Source organism: Hyaena hyaena, unplaced genomic scaffold (genome assembly GCF_003009895.1).
Source record: "Hyaena hyaena isolate Hyena2069 unplaced genomic scaffold, ASM300989v1 scaffold_70, whole genome shotgun sequence".
In the NCBI taxonomy this organism is placed as follows: domain Eukaryota; kingdom Metazoa; phylum Chordata; class Mammalia; order Carnivora; family Hyaenidae; genus Hyaena; species Hyaena hyaena.
The window spans coordinates 2,090,705-2,110,554 of NW_024080701.1; the positions used below are offsets into that span (position 1 = coordinate 2,090,705).

At 49.9% G+C, this 19,850-nt stretch overlaps 1 protein-coding gene across 3 annotated transcripts; it reads right to left on the reverse strand.

The window, feature by feature from the left end:
* Nucleotides 1-827: 827 nt before the first annotated feature.
* RPAP1 (RNA polymerase II associated protein 1) lies at nucleotides 828-17,851 on the reverse strand. Of its 3 annotated transcripts, none has more exons than XM_039232867.1 (25): nucleotides 17,808-17,851; nucleotides 16,511-16,767; nucleotides 16,053-16,201; nucleotides 15,681-15,770; nucleotides 14,898-15,018; nucleotides 13,967-14,188; nucleotides 12,962-13,099; nucleotides 11,779-11,894; nucleotides 11,401-11,499; nucleotides 10,453-10,554; nucleotides 10,077-10,244; nucleotides 9,645-9,830; nucleotides 9,393-9,527; nucleotides 9,128-9,298; nucleotides 8,456-8,613; nucleotides 7,834-7,992; nucleotides 7,508-7,709; nucleotides 6,978-7,087; nucleotides 6,469-6,664; nucleotides 6,105-6,257; nucleotides 5,719-5,861; nucleotides 4,376-5,132; nucleotides 1,637-1,813; nucleotides 1,430-1,489; nucleotides 828-1,322 (listed from the first exon to the last, which is right to left on the reverse strand). In XM_039232867.1, the coding sequence occupies exons 2-25, from the start codon at nucleotides 16,689-16,691 to the stop codon at nucleotides 1,173-1,175; spliced, it is 4,143 nt and encodes a 1,380-aa protein (XP_039088798.1). In that variant the 5' UTR covers nucleotides 16,692-16,767; nucleotides 17,808-17,851; the 3' UTR covers nucleotides 828-1,172. The 3 variants fall into 3 exon arrangements, with proteins under 3 accessions (XP_039088798.1, XP_039088797.1, XP_039088799.1); XM_039232866.1 differs by having other exon boundaries at nucleotides 12,920-13,099; XM_039232868.1 differs by lacking the exons at nucleotides 14,898-15,018; nucleotides 15,681-15,770; nucleotides 16,053-16,201; nucleotides 16,511-16,767; nucleotides 17,808-17,851 and adding an exon at nucleotides 14,581-14,646 and having other exon boundaries at nucleotides 12,920-13,099.
* Nucleotides 17,852-19,850: the final 1,999 nt, after the last annotated feature.

A 19,850-nucleotide genomic window follows, 5' to 3' on the forward strand; every position in this document is an offset into this window, starting at 1 on the left:
CTCACTCTGATGACCTGTAAACACACTTATAGGTAATTCCACATAGAAAATGACACTGTAAGAAAGCGTGTTAGAATTTAGACAAAAGAACCTAAAAACTCTACAAAGAGATGAACCAATGAGTCAATTCATGGTTTGATCCACTCTTTCCCAGCCCTTACCTACCACCACTAAAGTCCACAATGGAAGGGGTGTTGTGTGACAACACTAATAGATTGAATATTTGTGCTCTCATCCCTGCCTCCTTTGTAGGTTGAACCTTAATCCCCAATGTGAGGGTATTTGGAGGCAAGGTCTCTGGAAAGTGATTAGGTCATAAGGGTTCCATGCTCATTTCCCTTTTACCATGTGAAGCCTGTCTACGAACCAGGAAGTGACTCTCTCACTAGAGACCAACTGTGCCAACACCTTAGTCAACTTCCCAACCCCAAGAACAGAAATGAATTTCTGTTGTGTATAAGCCACTCAGTCTACGGTATTATTACAGCAGCCCAAATAGATTAAGAGTCAGTGCACAGTCTTATTTCCGGTTTCTTCATATCTCAGCAGTTAACTGACCATAAGGAGACAAGATGCTGACCTCATTAAGGATACTTATACTCCAAGTGGACTGCTACGAGTCCTTCCAGAAGTACCATTTCCCAAGAACATTACTCTGGCCTGGCTCTACTGCAGAACTGGGACCTACATTATTGTTGTCTCAGATAGATGTAGACTCTGTTTTCATCTCTCTTTTCTCTCACAGGAATCCAGCTTCTCCCCTGGGATAGCCCATCCCTCCATACCAATCCTAAACATGTGTGAAATCAGTCCAAATCAGATTCCTAGGAGATACAAACATTTTTTATTTCAGTACACATCTACAGCATTTATTTATCTGGTCTGGGGCAGGGGAAGGAGAGGTGTACATAGTTTGTCTTGTCTCCAAGAGAGGGGGAAGTAGTTAAGTCACCCTTCAGTCCCATATGGACCAGATCCTGAGCTTCACACATCAGGATATAATGGGAGGGTTCACTGCTCCAAAAAAGCTCACACAGCCTTCTCCCAGGAAGGCAAGCCTTCTGCTCCCTTGTCTCCCGCCCATCCTTAAGCCACAAAACCTTCTGTCTGGCCAGGCCCGTGTTGGTGAACTCCAGGAGAATGTATCCGTCTCTTCATCTGTAGCAGCTGTGCTAGGTCACTGATACCCCATTTTGGAGCATCCCTGAGGTCAGTCTCTGGAGGTACTGCTGACGCAGAGGGGGCAGCTGGAGATACAGCTCAAAGCCTTCTGGGAGGGCAGGATTAGGGAGCTTATAGTGTAGAAGGTGCTGCCGGAGGCCCTGCAAAAGGGGCAGAAACTTTATGAAGTAGGTAGTGAGATCCTGTTGAGATCTCTGTGCCCCAAGACCTACTGTCTTCCCACCCTCCAGGATGTGCCCCACCCTACCTCATTCGTAAGCATCCAAGTCTTCTGCAGCATGCTCTTGCGGGCAGCCTTTACCTCGTCCTAGAGGCAGAACAGAGACAGGGGACACTGGGCCAAGGGCTCTACCCATCACTGGTCTTGTCTGGCCCTCATCTCCTCCCCAGATGACCCAGAGGCAGCTCAACTGCAGTCTCCCTTCCTCCCTTTGGACACCAGGATATAACTTACTGAGCTCTTTGGGTCCTGGGAGAAGATGAAACTGTTGACATGAGCCACAGCCACAGCATAGAGCACAGGGCACCAGCGTGGACAGAGTGCACCAGTAACCAGGGTCCGGAAGTAGAGCTGAAGGAGGGCCAGGTTGTCTTCAGGAGGCTCTGTATAGTACTCCAAGGACACAGGCAACTGTGACGGGAATGAGACACGCTGAGGGTGAGGGTGGAATGTCTATCACTGGACGACAGGATGGCTGATGGTCACATGGACTGAATCATGAGGGCAGAGATCAGGTTCTGGACAGACATCTATTCCTGTCTGTCATAGGATCGAGGTTAAAAACCAAAGAGCTGAGAAGCAGGGGAAACTGGGAAACTAAGAAGCAATACTGAATTTCTACTGCCTACCACTACTTTAATCTACTTAAAGCTTTCAAAATGTCACATTCAACTGCTCGATTATATTATGAAACCTTTTAAAAGTTCCTTTTCTTAGGACCAGTAACTCTAAAAAACCACCCTTAATTCCATGTAGAAAGGATTATGAGAGGGGCACCTGGCTGGCGCAGTCAGTGGAACACACAACTCTTGACCTTGGGATTGTGAGTTTGAGCCCAATGCTGGGTGTAGAGGTTACTTAAAAAAAATAAAAACAAACAAACAAAAAAGAAATGATTAGGGCACCTGGGTGGCCCGGTCGGTTGAGGATCCGACTTTGGCTCAGGTCATGAACTTGTGGTTCTTGAGTCTGAGCCCCACGTCAGGCTCTGTACTGACAGCTCAGAGCCTGGAACCTGCTTCAGATTCTGTGTGTCCCTCTCTCTCTGCCCCTACCCTGCTTGCACTCTCTCTCTCAAAAATAAATAAGCATAAAAAAAGAGAAATGATTATGAGAGAAAAGAGATAAGGCTGACATCCAGTGGTATTTATCATAGTGTTACTTCAAACAGCAGAAAATTAGAAACAATTTCATGCCCACTAAGGGGTTGATAAACAGATGTACCTACATAATGGATTATTACATAATAAAAAATCTTGATTTCTTAGAATATTTAATGATTGGGAAATGCTTATTATGTAACGTTAAGTGAAGAAAACTTTATGCAGTTATCCAATTTTATAAAAATATATATGCACAGAAAAAGACTAATCCTTAAAAATATTTTATATTTTCTTTGTTTTTTTATATAAAATACTTACATTTTATATACAAGTTAAATGTATTTATTAAAATATTTAAAATTTACCAGAATAGGGAACCTGGGTAGTTCAATAGGTTAATTGCCCAAATCTTGATTTTGGCTCAGGTCATGATCTCATGGTTCATGAGTTCAAGCCCCACATCAGGGTCTGTGCTGACAGTGTAGAGCCTGCTTGGGATTCTCTCTCTTTCCCTCCCTCTCTGCCCTTTCACTGCTTACTCTCTCGCTCTCTTTCAAAATAAATAAATAAACTTAAAAAAAAAAGTTTAGGGGCACCTGGGTGTTTCAGTCGGTTAAGGGTCTGACTGGTTCAGGTCATGATCTCATAGTTTGTTAGTTTGAACCCCACGTCGGGCTCTGTGCTGACAGCTCAGAGTCTGGGGCCTGCTTCATTTTCTGTGTCTCCCTATCTCTCTGCTCCTCTCCCTGCTTGTGCTCTCTTTCTAAAGAATAAATAAACATTAGGGGTACGTGGGTGGCTTAGCTGAGTAGGCCTCTGACTTCAGCTCAGGTCATGATCTCATGGTTTGTGGGCTCAAGCCCCAAGTCAAACTCTGTGCTGACAGCTCAGAGCCTGGGAGCCTGCTTTGGATTTTGTGTCTCCCTCTCTCTCTGCCCCTCTCCTGCTCATACTCTGTCTCTCTCTGTATCAAAAATAAATAAACATTAAAAAAATTTTCTTTTAAAGAATAAACATTAGAAAAAATTAAACAAAGGTTTACCAGAATAAAAACCCAAACCTTAAAAAAAAAAGAACTCTCTACGGCTTATAAGTTTAACCCTATAGCCTGATTTTTAAGTCCCTCTAAAATTTTATCAGCCTTGTTTCCAACAAGTTCCTAAACTAAAATCTGTTCTAGACTCCTCCCTCTTCCTACCCTGTTATATTCCTTCCTACCTCTCAGCTTTTGCTGATGCTGTTCCACTAGGTACATTCTTTTATATTTTAAGAGAGAGCTTGTGAGTTGGGGAGGTGCAGAGAGAGGGAGAGAGAGAGAATCCCGAGTATAGTCCACAATCAACATAGGGGTGGATCTCACAACTGTGAGACCATGACCTGACCTGAAATCAAGAGTTAGGCGCTTAACCTACTGAGCCACCCAGGCGCCCCTCCACTAGGTACATTCTGTCCTTCATCCTCAACAATCCAAATTCTATCCAACCTTCAGTGCCCAGGACAATCCCCACTCTTCCCCAAAGCCTTCTGCTTATAGCAAGCCCAGTATGATCTTTCCTTTTTCTGAATCCTGACCGAATACCTAAAATCTGAATAACTTAGAACTACATTCATTTTTAGCACGTCTCTTATCTAAGATTGTAGCATCTCACGAACGAGTTGTAGCTTATTAATAATATCCAATACATACGATATGCCAGATACCCTGTTAAACCTCTTTCATGGATTCTCTTATTAAAATCTCCTCAAAAATCCCCAAGAAGTGAGGTAAGGAACCTGAGGGCCACCAAAGCTCCCCAGTGCTCAGAAGCACCCCCAAGGTCCAGTCTAGGAAGGCCAGTAGAGTACAGGCTGTGCTGGGCTGAGAAAGTACCTGGGTCAGAGGCAGGCCCAGAGCTCGCAAAGCTCCCACATGCTCCCCAAAGAGGGCGAGGCGCAAAGTGACACTGAACCGACGCTGCAGGGGAAGGAGAACCAGAGCTCCAAAGAGGTGGTCCCCAAAAGAGACAGCCTCAAAATGCTCCAGGAAGTTGGCGTAGAGGTCAGGGAAAGACGTCAGGCCAGGAAGCGGACAATCCAGCTTGAGGTCCGGCAGGACTTTAGGCTGGCAGAGCCGGGCAAGGAGGGCTGCCACCAGACATTGTATTGGGGTCTCCCGGAACAGTTCACTGTCCACCAGGAATACACACATGAGCCGTGCCAGGCGGGCAGCAGGAGGCACAGCCCAGAGGGCCTGGGGGCGCCAGCTCTCCAAGACGAGCACCCACTGCAGAGCCCGCATAGCTGTGCCTACGGTGTCAGCAGGAGGGAGCGCTGAGGGCATGTCTGAGGCCTGGTGGTAGAGGTGGATCAATGGCAGGAAAGGCCAGTCAGTGGGCAGCAGTGGCTCCTTAGGCACAGGGAGCAGCAGGGCTGGGACTCGCTGTAGCTCCCCTCGGTATAAGGCCTGAGAGGCTAGAAGGTTGGCTCGAGCCAGTGAGCAGTGGGTCAGGTAGCAGCTGCGGATGCTGGGGAGGTCCTGGCAGGCCTGAGCCAGCAGAGCCCCTCGCCCACACCCAGAGTCCCTGCTGCTCCCTAAGGACAGCCGATCGGAGAAGTCAGCTGCCTCTGGACCACCTGATGCTCTTTCCCTGCAAAAGAACCCAAAAGCCAAAAATGAGGGCTTGAACCGTGGCACTCCAAACATCATGCCAGCTCTCCAGGGCTTCCCAGAGGTCCCTAGGTCCAATTCTGCTCCTTCCTATTCCCCTAATCGCTTTCTATGTTGTGTACGCAGGTTAAGAGAATGGACAGTAAAGTCAATTGCCTAGAGGCAGGTTTAAGGAACTTCTGTGCCTCAGTTTCCTCATAGGAAAATGGGGATAATAACAATACCTATCTCACAGTACAAGTGAAACACTTAAAATACAAATACTTAAGGCGATGCCAGACACAAAGTCAGTACTCAGTAACTGTTAGCTATTACTCAAGTATAGCTAGTTTATGCACCTGTTTTTAGCTATACAATCACACTGAAATCTCATTCTAATTCTCTAGTGTGCATATCTTCATCCTCGCTTTACTAATGAGAAAATGGAAGCTACGATAGGTAAAGTGTAATTCATGCAAGGAAGGGTATTAAATCCAGGTATCCTGGCTGGAAACTCAGGGCTGCTCTGTCAATAGACACAGCAGCTCCTCAAAGGGCTGAGTTGATGTCACCCACCCTGGACTTACGGGAGGAACTCCAGCCGGAATACACAGCTTAGCAGTAGTTCATGGGCAAGGTGCTCACTTCCAGGCAGCAGTCGGCTGAGCAGGGCCAACACCATATAATGATGGAGGGTGGCGTTGACAGCCAGAATTGGCTGGACTGTTGCCTATGAACAGAAGAGCAGGGAGTAGGGTGGTGGGTAGGATGTGAGAGGGATCAGAGCAAAAGGAAGTGAGGGTCCATGCAAAGAGGATATATGCTGAAGGGTACAGATCCCGGGTACGTCTAAAGGATGGGACAAACTGCAGGGGCTGCCAGAAGCAGCACCGGTTCCAAACAAGCTGGGTGGGGATAATGAGGGTGGGGGTGAGTGTGGACAGAGGTGGGGAGGGGGTTGGGGCATACCCACCGCTCTCTGGGCCAGGGTGAGTGCCAGGTACTGTAGGTGGTATTCGTGGTGCAAGGCCCACACAGAGAAGGGAGTGAGTTGTGGGGCGGCCATAGGAGCCACACACTGGCGGAAGTAGTTCTGGAGTCCTGGGGCAGCCAATATGGCAGCCAGCTGGAGAAAAGCAAACTTGTTCAGATCTAAACTTTGATCTCTCCTGGGGTTCCCCAGGTGGCTGCCCCCTCCCCAGCCAAACTCAGAGAAATGGGTGTTGGCAAGAGAGACCTCTCTGCCTCAAGTGATACCTTCACCCTTTTGTTCTGACTTCTCCCATTTTGTCCCTCCACCCCAGCCCCCAATCCCTAACCAGGCGCCTAGGTCTCACCTGGCCACACAGCCCCTTGTGGATCCGGGCCAAAGTGTTGAAGAGAGAGAGGAGGGCAGTGAGGAATGGGAAGGGTGAGGCTGAGCCAGCCAGACTGAGAGAGGGGCATCCTCCTGTGCAGCCCATTGACACAAGGCTGGGGAGAGCTTCAGGGGCCGGAACACAGAACTGCGGGTTGCAGAGAGGGGAGCAGCATCTGGAGGCAGAATGAAGGAGCTGAGGGGGGATCTGGCCTGATGTACGCCAGGCTGGAAAAGAGCTGTGTGTTTTGCAACCAAGGCCCGCAGGAACCCGGCTATATGGACCAAGACCCACATTCCTCAGAGCCCTCAAGTACTGCCTGCTAGGGATTCAGGTTTCCTTCAGGTTGAGAAGTTCTACTTGGGATGGGCCAGGGAGCTAGATTTAGGAGTCCCACAAGGAGTCAAACCACCTTCGTACTGCCCGCACTGCCTAATCTCTCTCTCTCACACACACACACACACACACACACACACACAAATACATACCCAAGTGAATCCCACAGGCTGCCCAGAGTGGGTGGGTGCAGCAAGGGTAGCAGTAGCCCCTCTGAAAGGCGCTCCATATCCTGAAGCCAATCCCCTGGGCACAGGCTTGGCTAGAAGACCAAGGGGCTCATTGAGCTGACAGTCCAGGACACACATTTTCCTAGACCCTGTGTACCAAGGCCAATACCATGACTCTAAGAGCCCAAGAGTCAGTGTTTGCAGGCTTCTGCCTTCTGACCCTTCTGGAGAGAAAAAAGACCCTGAGGTTGCCCCAACATCCACTGTCCTCACAGCATGAAGTCTCCAGGGAGACAGAGCTGCTGCTTGGGGTTCTCTGGTCCCCACCAACACAGCCCCTTGACAGCTCCAGTGGATGTGGGGGGGGAAAGAAGAAGAAAGGTGGAGAGTGGGAAAAGGTGGAAGGGGGAGGTAGGAGTGGAGGGGTCGACACAGAGAGGGAGACACAGAGTAGTGTGTTTAGATGCAGGCAGGCATCCAGGGCATGGAGGAAGGTAGGCAGGCACACTCACCTGCTGGCTCCAGGCCTGGTAGTATGCATTCAGGAAGAGCAGGCAGGCAGTGGGCACCAGGCTTAGAGCATCCCAATTCTCAGATCTGGGCAGCAACTTCAAGGTCTGCCTTAGACAGGGCTCCACAAGAGGCAGGAGCCCGGACACCTGTGTCCAAGTGATCAAGGAAGGGCTGGCCAACAGACTGGCCTCAGCAGAGTCACTACAGGAGTGCCAAAGGGGTCACAGTCAAAGTCTGGCTGCCTTGATTCCCCCATAAGGTCTACCCACCCTTTCCCTCCGGAGGAGTGTTCCCACCTGTCCTGGAGTTCAGAGCTATAACCTACCTGCTGGGCTCAGGGGCGGTGCTACTGGCTGCCAGAGTCAGCTGGGTGAGCAGAGTAAGCAAGGAGGCTATTCGCTGCACAGACAGGGGCTGAGGGGGCTGGGTGCTGAGCTCCTCTGGCACAGCCTGCAGGGCCCGCATCAGCACTGGGAATAGCTCCCTGGGGGAGAACAATTACTGCCTTTCAGTGTACAAAGACACTGGACTTGAAGACAGAATACACAAAGTAAGGCCCTGCCCCAGGGACGTGCAGTCTGGTTAAGGAGGCTTGGGAGAGAGAGGCTCCAGGGCTGGGCACTCTTGGAAGGCTTCAGAGGGAGGAAAAGTTGAAGGATGAAGGGAATGAGGTAGACCTTTCAGGCCTCTTCCCAACAGGGGATTTAAATCTGATTTCACCAAGCTACCAAGGCTGTTGTGCACAGAATGTGGTTAACTCAGCTTTGTTCTACTGTCCTCTGGTTAGTCCTGGCCCCCAAGCCTTCTTCATTCCTCCCAGAATCCCCTCTTCCTCATCCTCAGCCTCCCTCTGAGCTTCAAACCTTGAGCAAGGCTGAGTCCTCAGATTAGGCCACAGTGCAGAACTGGAGAGGTCTACAAGGGAGCCTACTCTCATCTCTCCTCACCTGTAAAGGTCACTACCGTGGCCATAGGAGGCAGCCACAGCCCACAGACGGAAAGCCTCAGTGCTCAGCATCACAGCTTCCTCTGGGGGCAAGGCCATTTCCTGGGGAGCCTCTGCTATAAAGCGGCACAGGCGACTCCGGAGATCAAAGCTGCTCAGCTGAGGGTGAGAGGGCAGAGTCTCAGCATCACAATCAGCAGGGAGCCCAAGTAGTCTCAGGTTCTCTTACTATGGAGATTGACTCAACTCAACCCTGTTCCAGGCCACTCTCCTGCTACAGGGTCTTAACTCTGGGCCAGGATGAAAGAAACTATCATCTATTACTCCCTCCCACCCCCCCTCCCCCCCTCTCCGCCCCCCCCTCCTTCTTTTTAGCAAGCACCTGCTGAGCACCTTTTCTAGGGCTACTTGGCTATGGGTGATGGCTGCCTATCTGTAAGTGGCTCTTTTGGTCTGGGCCTTTTAGATAATGAAAGCACAGTAGGCCTATAGGATACACTAGACTCTAGACTAGGTCTCTGGCTGGTGGTTCCTACTACATTTCTAAGCAACTGGATCAGAAATCAGAACAGGAAGATGGCATGAGCGAGCTACCCACAGTCCAGAGGCCATGGTTAGTTCCCAAGCCAGCCTTGTCTTAAGCCCCGCATCCCTCAACCTTTGTCCTACTCACCAGCCGAGCAGCAATATTCCTACCAGCCGAGGCCAGGACACGAAGTAGTTTCATGGCAGTGGCACAGGGCACTTTGTGCAGACTGGGGACAGGCCCCACCTCCATGGGGGACCAGCTGGTGGGCAGGAACTCTCGAACCACGGTCTCTATTAGCCGAGGGCACTCCAGGACCTGTGGGGGTCAGGAAGAAAATGGAAGTAGGGAGGCTGAGGGTCAGCACCAGGGTCAGCTAGGCTCTGTGCATTCCTTGTCTCCTTGTTCTTACCCTTGTGGCTGACTCCAGGGAATGCCGGGCCAGACGGATGAGCACAGCCAGGATGTCAAGGACCACAGAAGGGGGCGGGCAGGTTACCTCTAGCACATAGCGTAACCGTCGTAGCAGGTTGGTAGCCAGAAGGCCCTGGTGATCAGAGAGATAAAACCAATGCCAAATCGAACTAAGCTCCAGGCTGCTCTTGCCTAAGATGTGCTTGCCTTCGAGGTCATGGGACAGGTGCAGCTGCCCCAGCAGCTTTACCTTGATGAAGTCATGTCGGGCCAGGTCAGATGGAGGCCGGTTTCCTTCCTCAGGGCTCTTTCTTTTTGTTTTTTCTGTTGGGGGCTCTTCATCTTCATCCTCGTCATCCTCCCTGTTGTCCTGGCTGGGCATTAGAGGAAACACCAAAGCTCCCTGGTACCAGGAGAAGGAGCTATCGAGGAGCTCCTGACAATGGAAAGAGAAGGGTGTGGGAAGAAGAGGAAGGAGTCAGGTCCAGAAAAAGCAGCAGCAGCAGCCACCCACCCAGAACAGAAAGGCAAGGCTGTTGGGCTTTGGGGCTCTTAGAAGAAGGCGGTGGTGCTGCCATCCCATTCTCTGCCCTGCCTGGCAAAGCCTTGGCAGTGAGGGCACATCCAGCTACAGGAGTAGGAGCCATGAGGACTTAAAGCCCTATTCCTATCCTGGTTGTACCTCATCTCCAGGAGCCACCAGCAGAGCCCGAAGAGCCCGGATGGCAGCTGCAATGACTGCGTCTACTCTGTCATCCAGGGAAAAGCGCAGCAAGAAGAGGAAACCAGCATCCAAGAGGAGGTGCAAAACACTGCCCACTAGCCGGTCCCGAAATTCGCCAGCCTGGGCCTTGGGGACAGGATAAAACTTTGCTGAAGATGTAGAAGTTACAGAGTCTTTGTCCTAAGCCTTCACTTGCCCACCTATGACCCTGGGTTTATCCCATTCCCAGTCTGCCCCAGAGAGTCAGTGTGTGGGCTAAGGGGTCAGAATGAAAAGGGCAAGAGGTGGGGGGTGAGGTGTGGGGACAGGTAGGACCAGCCAGCAGTCCACTCACCCTGCCGATGACCTGGGCCAACACATTCAGTGCTAGTGCTCTCTGCTGGGACACCTGGCTGCGCGTCAGGTGGAACAGCTCCTGCAAGGAGTACCCTGCTCTCTGGGGCAGGGATGAGAAATTAGAAGCCAGAACATGGGGCAGCACGCCCCACCAATACACAGAATTGTATACCCCTACATTCCAGGCACTCACTTAGTTGTCAAAGGGAAGATTAAGGTAAGTAAGTGATATGTTTTGCCTCTGCTCTCCATGGATTCTCAAACTGGTAAAGAAGATGAGACTTGCACACGAGTAACCATGGCATAAGGCAGGTAGGGAGGAATGTAGTAATCAGTGTTTCATTTCTAACAAGAGAAGAGGAGAGAGAGACAAGGGGGGCCTGGGAAAGTGATGTGGTCTCAGTGGGTGGGTAGAGCTTTGATGCCCTGAAGAACTGGGCCCTGGGGGTCCTTTAGCACATGGTGTATCTGGCGAGAGGACTTCAGAATGGCACAGGAGTGAGGGAGGCAGAGCTATAAGGGCAGCAGGGATAGAGTGTCGAAGGACTGCCTTCTCAGGCTAGGGAGCCAAGACTATTCTGTGAGCAGAAGGGAGCCAGGAAACTTTCTGAGACACAGCACGGCCTGCGCTGGGCCAGAGGGAATCAGTATGGCAGCCTCATGAGGGATGGATGGCATGGCTGAGAGAGTGGAAGACATGGTGATGAAGCAGGTAAGAGGGAGCAAGACTTCTTTAGAAAGCCTCAGAGGAGGCAACATAGAACTGGCAAGTTCGGGCAACTGAACAGAATGTGAAGGAACAAGGAGAAACAGTTTGAGCCTAATAACCTGTGGACACCAAGGCTGAGAACTGGAACAGAGTACACAGAAGGTCCAAGACAAATGACCAGAGATCCTTTTCCATTTGCCAAGAGCTGCCCAGTCCTCCCTGGGCCCTATGTCCTACCTCCGCCTCTTCTCCATGGTGGTGTAGACCCAGATGGGTGGGCAGGTCCACATCGGGGGCTAGAAGCTCTCCCTGAAGACTAAATCGAGCCTGCATCCTCTAATGGGAAGAGAAAGAAGACTATGGGCTGGGGACAGTAGCAACTTCCCCACATTCACTCCTCACCTATCTCCCAGGCCTCCAGTCCTGACTCTACCCTGAGGTGAAAATGGAACTCCTTTGGCTCCAGGGGTCAGGCAGGGTGGTGGGAGAGGAGGAGCACAAAGGAGAAATGTTTCTCCAGCTCCGGAGAAGAAAACGGCCTGAGTCCTGGGTGCAAGAGCCCCAGCCCCACTTCCAGCCCACTCCACCCCCTATGCGCCAGCTGGCCCTCCTCACCTCCTGTGTCTGCTGCCGCCGGAGTGGGGGCAAGTCCTGGGTCCACTGGAGCTTCTCCAGCTCCACAGTGTCCATGTGCAGCCATTCTTTGTGGGGTGTCACAGGTGGTGCCAGAGCTGGCGTGATGGAAGCAGAGTAGTAAACCCTAAGGGGCTCAGCTCGGTGGTCCACTGGGGTCCTGGCCATCACCCAGCAGTTGCCACATGCACCTCTGCCCAAGGGTCTGGCAGCCTCTGCCTTCAGCTACAGTTAAGTGACAGCCCAGTGGCTAGAACCGCTGGGAACCAGGCAAATCTCTCAGATATGGCAGAACACACCTAGCCCAGGACTCTAGCCCCTTGCTCATCCCAAGGATTTGCTGGCAGGGGCAAGAGAAAGTGGAGGAGGTAAGGAAGAGGAAAGAGAGGGAGCAGAGGAAGAAGGAAGGGCCACATACATCGACGACGATACAGTCCTCAACTGTCTAGTACCAACCTTATTAAGAAGCAGGGGAGCGGGGCAACGAGGGACAGCTATCCTGCTTCCGCAGGGGAAGATACAGAAACACATCCAGGACAGCCCCTCCTTCTCTGCCAACCCCACCCAACCTGCTCAGCTGGCCTGGAGCTCAATGAGGGGCAGGAGGTTCCTGGCTTCCATAATCCAATTTCTTCTTTTGTTAATCACTAATAAGATAATCCAGGTCCTGGGAAATGAGTGCTCCCACTGGCCTCTCTGCTTTGGGTCTGGCATGTTCGTAAGACCTGCGTCAGACTCTTCTCCCATTACCCTGGCCCTGCCATCTTGCCCACAGCACTGACAGCAGAGGCAGAAAACTATAGGATGGCTAGAGCCAGAGCTGGGACAACTCTTGCAAAGGGGTTGGAGATGATCTGCTTGGGGAGGGGACCATTCAGCCATCAAGCCCTGCTGCTGCTTACCAGGGAAGGGTGAGAAGGAGCAGTAACAAAGCAAGAAAACAGAAAGCATATGCTGGAAGAATATATGCATTAGCAAATGAAGGCTTATTTCCAGACAGTAATGGAAGATTAATGTTAGATGTCCAAGGACAGAGAAGAGTCTCTGTTTTCCCATCTGCCAAGCCTAAAGTGATACTTTCCTCTACTTTTATTCCCCAAAAGATGTCCCCCTTTCTCCAAACCTGGAGCTTCTGGCTCCAGCTCATGTTCCTGCCTGGGCTCACATGCAGAAGTTGGCACAATGGTTTTCTCTCCAGTGACCTCGACAGAGGGTCTTCCTGGCCTCTGCTCCTCTGTGGCCTTCTCTCCTGCTTGCTCATGGGCGTGGCTGTGGGACCTCAAGAAGGCAACCAAGTTGGGATCTAGGGGAGAGGATGGAAGGGATAGTGGGTGTTGGCAGATCCTCCCCAGCCTCGTACAGACCTGACACCTGCTGAATACCGCCTGCCTAAGAGAGCCAAGGCCGGCACGAGCTGCTTCCTACCCCTGGCCTGAACCCCCTGGCTCTCTTGGGGCTTCAATGACCCACATCTGTCACTAGGACCTGACCACATTCCATCTTTCACAGTCCCCTGGCCCAGGTTTCCACCTATCCCAGTGCTTGGCTCCAGGTCAGAGGCCCAAAGTAAGTGGCTGTGGTATAAATGAATGAATGTTGACTAGCGCCAAAGAGAAGGCATTCAAGGGGACAATTTCTCTCTCTTTTAGCTAATTTATTTATGCACAAATATTTACTGAAATCTAATCTATGTATGCTCTATTAAGGTGCTAGATACATATTCTGGAACAAGACTGACTTGGTGCTACTATTTTGGTGAACAGAAACTAAGAGACAGGTATAGCAGAAAAGAGTGTCATATAATAGGACATGTCATAGCTGTACTAGATAGAGCATAGCTATGTTACACTAGAATATGTTACGTTAGAGTAGTACAGGATACAAAGTGCAGTGGTTAAGAGCAGGGACTGTCAGATCTCATAGACCTGGGCTTACGTCTCATCCATGTTTCTTAGCAGCCATATGACCTGGGGGAGAATTTCTTCAAGTTTGAGCCTCAGTTTTTTTCCATAAGTAAATGAAATTAGTTCTTACAGAAACTGTTTGAGGACAGAATGAAATAATGCCTTCAAGTACTCAGCAAAAAGCCTGGCACTCGCAGTAAGCCTTCATCAATAAGTGGTAGTCCCTTTCTAGCCCGGCCTCAGCCGCAAAGGATGGAATGGCATACCGAGCTGAGCTAGCAGACGCTGCTGTTCCTGCAGGATCTCCTCAGGAGCCATGGCTTGCAGTTTTGCCATGTTCTCTTCATGGATGGTCTGGGCTTCCTGCGTGGCATCCTGGCCCCTGAGCCCCTTTCCTGTGACCAGATGGGGTCCCTGGAAGGTGTGGCTGCCCCGTGGAGGCTGGGGGTCCTGCTCCTGAGGTGTGAGGGCCTGACAGGATGCAGCACCTGGAAGAAGTGTAGGATTAGTTTCAATGCCTCACCGGGGCCTAATCCCATTAGGCCTGGAGACAGATGAAGGCCCCAGAGATTTCCCAGGCACAGAGTAAAGGCTCTCCCCACCCCCCCACAACACAAACACAGGTTGGGTTAGGTGGTGACTTCTCCACTCATTTCCCCCCTTTCTAAATCCTCTTGGATGTCCAGATAGTCATCTGCCTCCAGAAGCTTGCCTCTAGCTCTTTTGCCAATAATTTACATCATTAAAGGAATCTTGGCCTATATCTTTATTTTATAGTCTCTGCCAGACATCTCTGTCTCCTTCCTTTCTCCTAGGTCTGAATGATGGCCTGCTTTCTCCCTGCACCTAAGACTCAGATGTGGACCCAAGCCATCAATACCCAATACTGTATGCAGAGATAAGGGACAGCTTCCTCTTCAGATGGCTCAAATGTGCCTTCATGGGTTGCCTAGGTGGCCCAGTTAGGTGTCTGACTCTTGATTTCAGCTCGTAACATAATCTCACGGTCCTGAGATCAAGTCCCATGCTGGGCTCTGTAACAGGTGGAAACTACTTAAGATTCTCTCTCTTCCTCTCCCCCCCAAAATAAATAAATATGCTTTCATATTTGAGGGGAAGAAGACGTATACCCAAAGGTGATGCTATGATTGTGTATTACAAAAAGGTCAAGCCCAAGCCTCCTCAACCTCAGCTTACCTTCTGGTGGATCCAGGGTAGACACAGTTTCTCTAACTGGTGGGACCCTAGCTTCAGACACTCTCTTTGCTGCAATTTCTTGGGCAAAGATGCTTCTCTTACCAGATGTTGCTGACTTCCCCTGTGTGGCAAAAAGAAAATCCAGGTGACATTCTCTTCTCAACCTCTTTACTAAAGTCCCTGGAACAAAGAGATAAAAGCGTCTTGCTTAATCTGCAAAAGTCACAACCATAGTTCTCACAAAAAGCAGGGCTCTATAGGACAGGTTGTGAAATCTGACAAATTTGGGTTGGATTTATGGCTCCTCTCTCTATTTGATGTGTGGTGTTGGACAAGTTAGTTATCTTTTCAGGGTCTCAGTTTCCTCACCTGGAAATGGGGATAATGATACCTACCTTACACGGCTGTTTTGAGGATTAAATAACACGTGTAAGTGCTTAGCATGGTGCTGCTTTAAGAGAGTTGCTTATCATTATTCAGATTCTCTGCCTGAGGAAGATGTACTATGGGGAGCCTGAGTGGTTCATCTGGTTAAGTGTCTGACTTGATTTCAGCTCAGGTCATGATCTCACATTTTGTGAGTTTGAGCTCCACAAGCCCCACGCTGGGCTCTGTGTTGAAAGCACTGAGTCTGCTTAGGATTCTCTTTCTCCCTTTCTCTATGCCCCTCCTTTGGTCACATTCTCTGTCTCTATCTTAAAAAAATAAATGTTAAAAAAAAGAAAGAAGCACTATATGGCTCAGCTGAATGTCCCCTAAGTGCCATCTGAGCACCCTGCCTACCTGTCTCTCCTGTGAGCGATGGAACACAGGAGGGAAAGCAACACCACTGGGCACAGGCAGATTCACAGCCACTGAACTTGTATCTCGTTCCTGCAGCAACAAAGCACAAAGTAGTAAAGATATTGAGCTTTCCCCAGGCTGGACAGTATCCCCCAGCCCCAAATCTGTATGACTAGAATCTCTCTCTAGGGAGTAATGAACCGACTTTGCTTCTTAGGGGACAGTGTTTCTAAAGGAGACCCCAAATTGAATGCAGGGGGAATAAAGTCCCACCTTTCTGAATCACCTTTTACTCCTAAGGCTCACCACCCCCACCCAAATATCCTTGCTGTTCTAGGACACCTTGTCCCACTCAACAAGGGTGAGACGCACAATGATCTTAGTCAAGACAGCAGTGATGTGCTGATCGTGCCTGTTCAGCCTCTCTTCAGGGTCCTCATGTTCAGGTGGGGGACGGCCAGGGCTGGGTCTGGCTCTCTTCGGGGGAGCAGGAACCAAAGCTGGGGGCAAATCTGGGAGATCTGGGAAAGAAAAAAAAAACCCAGATGTGAGGATACCCACACCTTCCCAGGAAGAGACTGAGGGCAGGAGGAAGCCAAAGAAACAAAAGACAGCTGCTATGGGGCTCTGGCTCAAGCTGCGTCACCTCGGGCAAGGTATTTAACCTCTGTGAACCTTAGTATCTGCGTGTGGAAAATGCGGCTGCGGCAACAGAGGTTATGCAGTGTCTGAAATAACGACGGGGAAAAATCCAGCCACATCAGGAATAGGGAGAGGACGTTCGGGTCATATACTCTCTCCTTTTCAGCCTGACACCCACAACCACTCACTGTCCAGCGTCACCACATCCCGATGATCTTGTAGCAGAGGATGGTCCAGGTTAGTGTCGCCACCTCTCCTACTTCCTTTCTTCACCAGTTGTACTGCTGGAGCTGCACCCGCTGCAAGAAACTGACTCTGGAAACGCAGCAGGTCCACCTCTGACTCCCCTGGCTTTGGTCTGGACAGCATCTTGACACTCCAGCTGCCTCTCTAGAGAAACTCTTTCCAGCACTGCTTCGTTGTGGTGATTCTCTCTCATTTACACCTACAAGCAATACAGTTGATGGGCCCTCTGCAACTGAATCCCGATTCCCTTTATTGTGCATCAGAAAAGACGCTTTTTTCTTGGGTTCATATCAACTCATTCCTTCCCATGCATACCTTATGGCAATTCCCTACCTATTTGGCCCTCCCTGATGTCATCAGCCTAACAACAACATTTACTGCCAACTTAAGGTTGTTTACAATCTGTGGATGATAAAAATTCTCATGAACAACTGTAGGGAAGCTAAGAAAAATGCCATCAGGAGACAGACTGATAAATGTCATACCAAAGAGTAATGATGCTGTATCAAACTGGAGAGAACATAACTGGAGTAAAGATGTTCAAATTAAACAACAACAAAAACCCTTGGGCTATAAAAAAAAACAAAACCAACCCATAAATATCATCTGTATTTTTATACACCAGCAAAAAGAACAATCAGGAAATGAAATTAAGAAAACAATGTCCTGACAATCGCATCAAAAAGAACAAACACTTATGAATAAACTTCACCAAATAAGTACAAGACTTATACACTGCCGAGGGGCGCCTGGGTGGCTCAGTTGGTTAAGCGTCTGATTTCGGCTCAGGTCATGATCTCACGGTTTGTGGGTTCGAGCCCCACGTCGGGCTCTGTGCTGACAGCTACCTCAGAGCCTGGAGCCTGCCTTCAGATTCTGCATCTCCCTCGGTCTCTGACCCTCCCGTGCTCACGCTGTCTCTATTTCTCTCTCAAAAATTAAAAAAATAAAAATGTAAAAAGACTTATACACTGCCGAGACCCAAAACTGCCCCTAGGGCTCTGCGGTCGCGGATACTTCTGGATCACTGGAATCAGCAAGGAAATCACCGAGTCTCAGCCTATGCAGCCCGCGGATGGTGGGCCGCGGCCAGGATCGCCACATCGAAGAGGCCGCAGTCCCTCTAGTGCAGAGCAAATACACTCAGGGAGGCTCGGACAAAGGAGATGGATACCCTGCACCAGAGTCCTCTCCCGGGGAACCCTGAAATACGTTCCTCCAGCGCAGCCCCTTACTTACTCTACGACCGCCTGGGCGCCGCCATCTTGCCCCGCAAGGGCCACGCTTCCGCCGCCACCAGATTTGAACTTCCGCCCCGCAGCCCAGCCCCGCCTCTCCCCGGCCTGGCTCCACCCCTTCTAGGGTAGCCTGCGGGGCGCCCAGGACCCTTTTATGTTTTGTTTTGTTTTGTTTTTAAAGTTTGAGTAATGTCTCCACCCAACTTAGAGCTCGGGTTCACAACCGGGAGATGAAGAGTTGCGTGCTCTTTCAGCTGAGACAAGCCAGGCACCTAAGAACTTTGGACCCTTGAGCGAGAGGATGCACGGGTTGCCCTGCCTTGCACTATCCCACCACGTAAGCTCCATGCCAACACAGAGAACGCTCATCCTTTGGATGTACAGCAGGCACAGGCCCTTCTACACACACTAACTCGTGACAGAGGGAAAGTGTACTTCAGATGCCCTTCTGCACTCACCAGCCTGGATAATCACATCCTAAACCCAGCACCCAAGTTCGTGGCCAGCACCCAGAAACCTGCACACACCAAGGTGACCCCCCCCCCCCGCCAGTGCATTTATGGGTGAGCAAGAAGGTAAGCATGTACAAGGAAAGGCAAAGCTTAAGGAAAGAAACACTGTAGGAGTGATGGTGGTGAGGAGAGATAAGTAAACAGCCTCATGATTCCCTTCGTGAGCATCCTCCCTCTGTTCACGGCAGTGTCTCTTCTTGGAAAAATTCCCTTTCTTCTCTCACACACCCTACCCCCAAAGTTTTTCTCTCCCTTTAAGGCTTAGCTGGAGTGGAGCGCCTCGGTGGCTCAGTCAGTTGAGAGTGTGACTTTGGCTCAGGTCATGATCTCATGGTCCATGGGTTGCAGCCGGCGTTGGTTCTGTGCCTACCACTCAGAGCCTGGAGCCTGCTTCAGATTCTGTGTCTCCTTCTCTCTCTGCCCCTCCTCCACTTGCATTCTGTATCTCTCTCTCAAACATAAATATATATATAAGGCCTAGCTGGAGTGAACTCTAAAACCTCTGCCAACCAGATCTATTCACTGAACTTTCCTTGAAATCTTACAGCTTGCACTACTTGTGTGGCTTGTTGGGAATGCGCTGCCAATTATCAATGATCACTGGTCACCTTTTCACAAGCATATGTGCTGTTCTCTTGAATAGACTGAGTTCCTTGGGGGCACCAGGCTCTCTTTTTTGCATCCATAGTGCTCAGCACCCAGCATATTCCCATGCACATAGGACCTTAGTAAACCATTGCTTGATTGAAGGCCACCTTAGGGCAGCCAGTGTTAGTCCATTGGTTTCTAAACTATAGCAAGCATCAAAATCACTTTGAGGTTTTGTTAAAAAAGATTACTGGGCCTCACCCTCAAGAGTTTCTGATTCAGTAGGGTCTTGGATAGGACCCAAGAATTTGCATTTTTAACAAATTTCTAAATCTTCTATATTCAGTTCTCTTGGTCTCAACTGCAGCAGTAAATTTCAGCTACTAGCACTTAGCCATCTTTGGAGTCCAAAATAGTCCTGGGTCCAGTCAGAAGTTATGGGGAGTGAGGAAGGGGAAATGGAACCAGAAATGCTAGAAGAATGATAGTAGAAAATCATTGTTTGCAACCACTAATGAAATAATCTCTCCAGGCAATGATCATTAATAACTGATAAAACTATTAGGTGGGGGGTGCCTGGGTGGTTTAATTGGTTGAGCATCTGATACTTGATTTCGGCCCAGGTCATGATCCCAGGATCATGGGATCGACCCCACATTGGGCTCTGCACTTCTTGGAATTCTCTCTCTGCCCTTCCCCCCAGCTTGCTCACTCTGGTTGTCTCTCTCTCAAAATAAATAAATAAACTTAAAAAAAACTGTTAGGTGAAAGGTTAATGAGGATTTTATATATGATGGATCCAGTTGCCAACTTAATGAATGACAAATCTTAACATCACTAAAAGTGAGGCCACTAGACATAACGTGTTCCCAATGTGATGAAATTAAAAGTACAAAACACTTCCCAGGGAGGTGTCATGCCAAAAAATTGGACCTGAATATAGT

Bases quoted from the DNA above. Each gene is read 5' to 3' on its own strand.
- RPAP1 (XM_039232866.1), bottom strand. From the start codon at position 16,691: ATGCTGTCCAGACCAAAGCCAGGGGAGTCAGAGGTGGACCTGCTGCGT. The intron at 9,831-10,076 runs GTACAACCAGGA...TTCCATTGTCAG, and splicing joins TGGTGGCTCCTGGAGATGAG to GAGCTCCTCGATAGCTCCTT. The intron at 1,323-1,429 runs GTAGGGTGGGGC...CCCCTTTTGCAG, and splicing joins CTTGGATGCTTACGAATGAG to GGCCTCCGGCAGCACCTTCT.